The 9,321-nt window shown below is 57.6% G+C and overlaps 1 protein-coding gene across 2 annotated transcripts; it reads left to right on the forward strand.

Annotated features, from left to right (window-relative positions):
- Positions 1 to 333: 333 nt before the first annotated feature.
- Positions 334 to 5,437, forward strand: LOC133348791 (uncharacterized). 2 transcript variants are annotated; one of them, XM_061561798.1, is made up of 2 exons: positions 334 to 1,445; positions 1,502 to 5,437. In XM_061561798.1, the coding sequence occupies exon 2, from the start codon at positions 1,676 to 1,678 to the stop codon at positions 2,717 to 2,719; it is 1,044 nt and encodes a 347-aa protein (XP_061417782.1). In that variant the 5' UTR covers positions 334 to 1,445; positions 1,502 to 1,675; the 3' UTR covers positions 2,720 to 5,437. The 2 variants fall into 2 exon arrangements, with proteins under 2 accessions (XP_061417782.1, XP_061417783.1); XM_061561799.1 differs by having other exon boundaries at positions 1,521 to 5,437.
- The last annotated feature ends 3,884 nt before the right edge of the window (positions 5,438 to 9,321 follow it).

Genomic DNA, 9,321 nt, shown 5'->3' on the forward strand with positions numbered 1-9,321 from the left:
TCTCCTTGACGGGGTTTTTTTTCTGTCCAACCTAAAACCCGCATGGAAAAACCGGTTGCCGATGCACCGCACGTGTAAAAACATGTCGATAAACACAACGCGCTTTAGTTTCTAACTGCGAGACCTGGGGGGCTGTCAGAGCGGTGGTTGTTGGTTAACAACTTGGTGAACTCTCGTGCCCAGCCGAGACACATTTCACAGTGATGAAAAAATTAATATTCATTCATAATCTTGATACGGCATTGCAAAAAGGGGCCCCCGTATATTCCATCTCACAGCGTTAACCAACAGCGTTCTTTTCGTCCGATTTCTGGCAAAACCGGCCCAATGCCGTGAACACGCGAACAATGCGACCGCTCACGTGGAAGTTTCGCCGTCGTTCCCGGAGCAGGGATAATTACGCGCGCCCTCTCTCGCTTCCGCCTAAGCGTGGAGAGTCGGGGACCCCCCCTCCTCCTCCAACCCCAGGAGCGACCTGGGCACAGACGCCACGCCGCGGGGCAGCTGCTGCCGCCTGCAGCGCATTGTTCATCCACGGGTTCGTCAAGTCGATCATCACGGTCCGCACGAGGTTGTTTTGACCGTGCCCGACTACGTTGCTCAGTTCGGGTTGGTGAATTTCGGGGGTTGGTGAATTTCGGGGGTTGGCGCATTCGCGCACATTATTTATTTCCATTTAGAAAAAAAAGATTGCTGGGCACAGATCCAAATCGTCAGCGGCCAGTCACAATCGGCTCTCGTCAAGTTGTACTCGGTAAGAATGCAATACAGTCGAGGAGTTTTTAAATGAGCGAGGCGATGGCTTTACGAGCTTGGGAGAGAGAGACGATGGGAGGAGGAAATTCCGCCGTGGAGCAGAGCGAGGGAAGAAGAAGCCGCAGGGTGAGAAGAGACGCCGGTCGACACTGACGTCAACCGTTACCGGGAATTCAGCTCAAGTGCGCGGGGGTCCGCGGCTCCCAATCATCACTAATAAAACTGCGTTAAACTATTGCCCCACATTAAACCTTAACCCGTGTAAGGTTACGATGTCCTATAACTTGCACAACCTTTATATGGGACACTGGCCTCGATCTCGCCGCGATGTGGTGGCGCGCGTGGGTTTTGCTGTGACCTCGACACCCAAAACCCACCCAACACGTGCCCCCAGACCGGCCCGTCCTGCCGGTCCCGCCCTGCCGGGTTCGGTCTGCGGAACTCTCACAACACGGAAGGCATCGCGCGCAGTCACTCACTCACTCGTCGGCCTCCCGTCTCCCTCCACTCCTCCGCTGTGACTCGGTCGACCCTCGACGACTCCTGGAACTTGGCCGCGAGTCGTGGAACGCGACGAGCCTCGTGCGGTGTGGCCCGTTCGGAAGGGCCGGAAGAGGACCGTGAAGTGGTGATGTTCACGCACCGGTGGTGTGAGGGTGACGGTGGTGAGGGTCACACACGGTGGTGATGTTCACGCACCGGTGGTGTGAGGGTGACGGTGGTGAGGGTCACACACGGTGGGGAGGGTCACACACGGTGGTGAGGGTGTCTCAGTGGTGAGGGTGACACAGTGGTGATGCTCACGCACCGGTGGTGTGAGGGTGACAGTGGTGAGGGTCACACGGTGGTGAGGGTGACTCAGTGGTGAGGCCGACTCGGTGGTGAGGGTCACTCCGTGGTGTCGGTCAGTCACTGAACCATGCCGGGAGACGACGACCTCTCCTGCCAAATCTGCTGCGAGCATTACGACGAGGACACTCACAGCCCGCGGATTCTCGGCTGTTGCCTCTACAACCTCTGCCTGCAATGCGCCAAGAACCTGGAGTCCGAGCAGGAGGGCTTCGTCGCCTGCCCCGCGTGCCGGACCGAGCACGACGTGGAGGGAGACGCGGAGAACCTCCCCGTCAACGAGCTCGTGCTCAGGAGGCTACGCGCCGCGCCACCGCCGGGAGGAGGAGGAGGGGACTTTGATGCCGACGCGCCGGGAGTCGCCGCTCGGGGATTTATCGAGGGCGATGAGTGGTCCGTCTACTCTGACGACGACGACTTGTACGAGGAACGTTTTGAACGTGCAGATGTTGTGCCCCCACGGCGATCCGCCAGCATAAACATTGACGACTACGACTTTTACGAGGAACCTTCCGAAAGTCCAGACATTCTCGCCCCTCAAGGATTCGTCAGCGGCGACATTGACGACTACGACTTTTACGAGGAACGCGCAGATGTCGTGGCCCCTGGGCGATCCACCACCGTAACCACCGCGGGCCACGACTTTTACGAGGAACCTTCCGAAAGTCCAGACATCCCGGCAGAGGTGCCCGCCGCGTCAGACCAAGAGGACACCGACGAGCATCTCGCGCTGCCCACGTGTCCCCTGTGCGACTACCACTTCGACACGCTTCGGAAGCCCTGGGCCCTGGCGTGTCCCCACGTGCTGTGCGAGCCCTGCCTGAGCGCCATGCACGGCTCGCGCTCGCCCTCCGGGGCCCGCATCTCGTGCCCCGTGTGCGCGACCGAGACCGACGTGGCCCACGACTGGACCGCCTGCGTGACGCCGCGCGGCCACAGCGGCCGCCACCAGCGACCCCAGCCCGCGGCTCCGGACCCTCTCGGCCCGGCCGCCGCGGGGAACCCGGGCGCAGTGGTTGTCACGTCGGGGGCCGCGGACGATGGGTCCGAGGGGAGTTTCTGGGCGCGGTGGTTGGCGACACTCCGGAGGTGGTGCTTCTGTCGCGCCCGGTAGCTGCAGCGCGAGTCATCATCGCGATGAACACCACGATCATCGTCATCAGCAGCAACATCGGCACCACCATCACCAGCTGTGTCATCATTACCATCACCACCATCAGCAGCAGTATCATCATTACCATCAGCAGCAGTATCATCATTACCATCACCATCAGCAGCGTCATCATTACCATCACCACCATCAGCAGCAGTATCATCATTACCATCACCATCAGCAGTATCATCATTACCATCACCACCATCAGCAGCAGTGTCATCATTACTATCACCACCATCAGCAGCAGTATCATCATTACCATCACCACCATCAGCAGCAGTGTCATCATTACCGTCACCTCCATCAGCAGCAGTATCATCATTACCATCACCATCAGCAGCAGTATCATCATTACCATCACCACCATCAGCAGCAGTGTCATCATTACCATCACCTCCATCAGCAGCAGTGTCATCATTACCATCACCACCATCAGCAGCAGTGTCATCATTATCATCACCACCACCATCAGCAGTGTCATCATTACCATCACCTCCATCAGCAGCAGTGTCATCATTACCATCACCACCATCAGCAGCAGTGTCATCATTATCATCACCACCACCATCAGCAGTGTCATCATTACCATCACCTCCATCAGCAGCAGTATCATCATTACCATCACCACCATCAGCAGCAGTCATCATTACCATCACCTCCATCAGCAAAGACAAAATGCCGCCTTTAACTTGCTGTTGAGGCAAGGGCTGTCAGCGAGCAGAAAGAACGTGGCCGCCTGAGGCGCGCGCTCCCGAGGCGCGCTCACAGCAGCGGCTGGCGGGGCCGTTTGTGAGGGGGCCGGGGGGGGCGAAGGAGCCGACGTAGGGAGCCGATGGAGCCGAGGGGGCCGATGGAGCCGGAGGGGGGGGTGCCGACGGCGCGAGAAGAGGGAGCCGACACTGACTCACTCACACATCACACACTGACTCACTCACACATCACACACTGACTCACTCACACATCACACACTGACACACTCACACATCACACACTGACTCACTCACACATCACACACTGATTCACTCACACATCACACACTGATTCACTCACACAACATGCACTGACTTGCTCATCATGCGCTTACTCACTCACACATCATACACTCGCACAACCACTGACCCATTCACTCATCATACACTGACTCACTCATCTTGCGCTAACTCACATCATACACTCACTCACACTGCCGCTGACTCGCTCACACATCATACACTCACTCACGCTGCCGCTGACTCACTCACACATCATACACTGACTCACTCATCTTGCGCTAACACATCATACACTGATTCGCACATCATACACTCACTCACGCTGCCGCTGACTCACTCACACATCATACACTCACGCTGCCGCTGACTCACTCACACATCATATATTCACTCACGCTGCCGCTGACTTACTCACACATCATACACTCACTCACGCTGCCATTGACTCACTCACACATCATACACTCACTCACGCTGCCGCTGACTCGCTCACACATCATACACTCACTCACGCTGCCGCTGACTCGCTCACACATCATACACTCACTCACGCTGCCGCTGACTCACTCACACATCATACACTGACTCACGCTGCCGCTGACTCACTCACACATCATACACTCACTCACTCATCATACACTGACTCGCTCACACATCATACACTCACTCACTCATCATACACTGACTCACTCACACATCATACACTCACTCACGCTGCCGCTGACTCGCTCAAACATCATACACTCACTCACGCTGCCGCTGACTCACTCACACATCATACACTCACTCACGCTGCCATTGACTCACTCACACTTCATACACTCACGCTGCCGCTGACTCGCTCACACATCATACACTCACTCATCATACGCTGACTCACTCACACATCATACACTCACTCACGCTGCCGCTGACTCGCTCACACATCATACACTCACTCACTCATCATACACTGACTCGCTTACACATCATACACTCACTCACGCTGCCGCTGACTCACTCACACATCATACACTCACTCACGCTGCCGCTGACTCGCTCACACATCATACACTTACTCACGCTGCCGCTGACTCACTCACACATCATACACTCACTCACGCTGCCGCTGACTCGCTCACACATCATACACTCACTCACTCATCATACACTGACTCGCTTACACATCATACACTCACTCACGCTGCCGCTGACTCACTCACACATCATACACTCACTCACGCTGCCGCTGACTCGCTCACACATCATACACTGACTCGCTCATCATGCGCTGACTCACTCACACATCATACACTGGGAGTGTCGTGCTGCCAGCTATGGCTGCAGGTTTTGTCGTACGTGTTATGTATATATCGTTTATTGTTACATTTTTTAATCACAGTTCCTATGATTATTGTTGTTACATTGTTTTTATAGCTTTATTTTGATGATTCGAAAACATATGGTTCATCTAAATTGTCTTATTGTTGTTGTTGTTGGCTTGTACCACATTGTGATTTTTGCACACAGGAGTTTTAATACGGATTTTTTTGTGCAATATTTGCTGGTTTATTCCAGGATGTTTCTGTTGCGCGTCGTCGCTTTAAGATGTTCTGTGTTCATATTTTGTTTGTTGCGGTTGCACCCGACTCAAGAGCCGCATGGCTCACAGGGCTACACCTAATAAATGAAACTTGAAGCTTGACTAACGCCCGTGCAGCGCACGAGGGGTGGTGGTGTGGCCAGAACCCACCCAGGCGCCTTTGTCTCCCCGGCGCTGGTGTCCGTACACCCACACCTAGAGGAGGGCCAGGACCTGTTCACATTGTTTCACTCGCGGCTGACGAGCCATGTTTGCCGTGGCCGGGAATCGAACTCGGCTCGCTGAATGTTTTAGCGCGGGCAGAGCGCTAACCACGGCGCCACTGCTCCCCGCCAGCACTTACCATCATCAACATCATCATCAGCAGCAGCGCGAACATCGTCATCGTCACCGCCATTCATCACGCCAGCGCATCATGACAATCAGGATTTCATTTTTATTCTGGAAACATTTCGACGGAGCCTCAGGCCCGGACGGTGCTGGCTGAACGGCAGCCCAGGTGGAAGTTGTCTTTTTGTCTTTTGGAGGGAACCTTCCTGGGAGCTCAGCACGCGTCTCGAGTTTCGAGCCCACTGATGGCCACACAAACATCGGTCACGTCATCAGCGATGGTGATGATGGGTGATTGTGTCGATTATGAAGTCCCAATCACGAGAGTGTAACGGGCACACTTGAGTGTGCGTGATGAGTAGGAGCAGGAGAGAGAGAGAGAGCGCCAAAGGGCTTCTCCCCCTTCTCTCGCTGAAGCTCCTCGCGCTGGCGTGGCGACACCACGGGCGGCGCTGTGTGGGGGCCATCGGCCCCCGGGGTCCCTCCCGCCTGCATCCCCTATTCGTTTACGTTACCCCACCTCCCTATTACCCGCTACGGTTTCGCCGGCATTCGAACGCGACGCCCCTACGGTTACAGCCTCGCGCCGCGCTCCCACGCTGCGAGCATACGTGCGCACATCATCGTCGATCAAACGCCGTGCTCGCAGTATAGCCCTGTGCGGCACGTTCCCAATGCGCATCCGTATTATACACGTAGTGAACGTGCGCGCACACACGCATACAGCTCCACACGCGATACCCACTCTTGCGCCGCTCTGCGCAGCGCTCGCCGCCTGCTGGCCGCTCACGTTATGAGCGCGCACCTGGGGGACGCCGATTACGCACGCACGCCCACACACACGCCGCTCCGCGCACTCCAACTCAACTCACGTTATACTCGCGCACCTGTATCACACACGGAGTGAACACACGCGACACCCACTCTCGCACCGCTCTGCGCAGCGCTCCCCCGAGGCGAGCCGCAGCACCACAGAATCACTGCATACCCACGCGCAACCCGCGCGCTCAGCTCCGCGCAGCGCTCACTCACGTGGCGAACCACTGTGCACACAGCGCACCCACACGCTCACACTGCACGACAAGATCACGCGAGACCACGCTTCGCTATTAATGATTTATTATATGCTACCTGCGAATTGATGTGGAATCAGTGAGTCGACGAGGCTGGCCTATTCCACTAAACCTGTACCTATTCCCTATTTATCGGCTTACGATACCCTACTTCACCTCCCCACTCACTGTTTGGTGCCCGCGGAGGTTCGCTGCTCTCTGCGCTAACAGCGTACCTCGATGCGTCGCACGGACGTCCGGGTCGCTGGCTGGAAGTCCTGCTGGTCCGCTGGCCTGGAGAGAAGGGGCGATTTCCCCTCTGCGCTCCTCTATTTATCCTCCCCTACCTCAAAGGGGATGCTGCGCTGAACAATGGGCTCGTGCACCCCAAGCCCGCGCACGGCGGTTCCCCGGGCGCTGTTGATATGCTAATCAGTGCGCGACGTTGGCGGCGTACATCCTAATTACTCCCTTACCCTTCCCAACAATGGGGCCTGCGCGCTCAAGCGCAATTATCCCAACCCTCCATGACTATGCGCAACAGCCCCTGTGACCCCGCTATTCATGCTGTCTCGTGCCTCCCCTGCTTGCCCCGTCGACTCGTGGGGGTGTGTGTGGGGGGAAATGCGCCTCAACCGCGGTGGCCGAATGCCCCACGCCGCGACCACACCATATTAAGGCCGGCAGCAGCGCCGCGGTACCACGTAGCACGGGGGAGGTCATCCAATTCCCTGATCGCCGGAAACCGTGAGAATTAATCCCGATAAGGGTCTCTCGGATAAAAACCGGTCGATCAGGTAACCTTCCCTTCCAGCTCTATGGGGGGGGGGGGGGATGCGTGCGGGTGTGTGCTTATGTGGGGCGGGTGATGGGGGGCAGTGCGGTGGGGGAAGCCGGGCGGCTCCCTGGCTCGGCAGAGCGGCCCCGTCGCTGTGGCACCACAGCTGCTTCCCGCAGGGGGACACGGGGGGACGCAGACGGCTGTGGCCGTCATCGGCACAGCGCAGGGCGATAGAAAATTATCCAAGAACTTCACAGAGCGAGGGAGTGGTGGTGGTGGGGGGGGGGGGGCTCGAGATGAGGAGGAGGAGCGGGCGAACGAGAGGCGCCGTCTCGCTTCGTGCGCGGCGCTCCGACTCATCCCGGGGTCTGGGATGGGTCCGATCCGGGCGGGCACCGCACGCGGCACGCTGTGCTCGTCGGAGGAACGCGCGCGAGGTGCTTGCTTTTCGTTGTTGTGTTCACAGCGGTTTGATTAGCACAGACCCCAAACGCACACAACTCCAAAGGGGGCCAGTAACAAACAGCACTGTCAGCGTTCTTGTAGGTAAGAGTATGATGACACGTTTCTTAAACCGAGTAAGGTGATTGTCAGAGCCTGGGGACAAGAGGCGGTGATGGGAGGAGGGGAAGTCCAAAGTGGACCAGTGAGAGGGAAGAAGCGGAAAGAAAAGCGTTGTGACCTGCAGTGTGGTGAGTGAGTGGGAGAGTGGGTGGGTGAGTGAGTGGGAGGTTGAGTAGGTGGGTGAGTGGGTGGGTGAGTGGGTGGGTGAGTGGGTGGGTGAGTGGGAGGGTGAGTGAGTGGGAGGGTGAGTGCGTTGTTGTGACCTGCAGTGTGGTGAGTGAGTGGGAGTGTGGGTGGGTGAGTGAATGGGAGAGTAGGTGGGTGAGTGGGAGCGTGAGTGCGTTGTTGTGATCTGCAGTGTGGTGAGTGAGTGGGTGGGTGAGTGAATGGGAGAGTAGGTGGGTGAGTGGGAGGGTGAGTGGGAGGGTGAGTGCGTTGTTGTGACCTGCAGTGTGGCGAGTGGATGGGTGAGTGGGTGGGGGAGTGAATGGGAGAGTAGGTGGGTGAGTGGGAGGGTGAGTGCGTTGTTGTGACCTGCAGTGTGGCGAGTGGATGGGTGAGTGGGTGGGGGAGTGAATGGGAGAGTAGGTGGGTGAGTGGGAGGGTGAGTGCGTTGTTGTGACCTGCAGTGTGGTGAGTGGGTGGGTGAGTGAATGGGGGAGAGTGGGGGGGGGGGGGAGAGTAGGTGGGTGAGTGGGAGCGTGAGTGCGTTGTTGTGACCTGCGGTGTGGTGGGTGAGTGGGAGGGTGAGTGAATGGGTGGGTGAGTGCGTTGTTGTGAGCTGCGGTGTGGTGAGTGGGTGAGTGGGTGGGTGAGTGGGAGGGTGAGTGAATGGGAGGGTGAGTGCGTTGTTGTGACCTGCGGTGTGGTGGTTGAACGCAGTGTGACGGATGAGACGAGACAGTGTCTGGCAGTTCGAGTCCTCAACACGTGCGGACGACGATGATGACGATGCTGTGATGGGGCTGCAGGGACACGGGGCCGGGCCTCCTCTTGCCCTTGCTCACCGCGGCGTGAGACTCCTCACTTCCCCACGCCTTCCTCCCACTCCTCACCCCTTCTCACCCTCCTCACCGCGACGTAAGACTTCTCACCCCTGCTCTAATGAACGCGCCTCTTCGTTTCAATTAAAGCCGCGTCTCCTCCAGCGCCTCGCGGCTCCTCGCGAAACGCATTCCAGCCCAGAGGCACAAACAGCGTGCAGCGCAATCACGGGCAGAACACGCGCTCCCCTCCTCCTCCTCCTCCTGCTCGTCATC

This window comes from Lethenteron reissneri, chromosome 28, assembly GCF_015708825.2.
Source record: "Lethenteron reissneri isolate LAM-NWPU_2019-01 chromosome 28, ASM1570882v1, whole genome shotgun sequence".
Classification (NCBI taxonomy): Eukaryota; Metazoa; Chordata; class Hyperoartia; order Petromyzontiformes; family Petromyzontidae; genus Lethenteron; species Lethenteron reissneri.

Excerpts from the sequence above, each read along its gene's own strand:
- LOC133348791 (XM_061561798.1), top strand. The coding sequence starts at position 1,676 with ATGCCGGGAGACGACGACCTCTCCTGCCAAATCTGCTGCGAGCATTAC.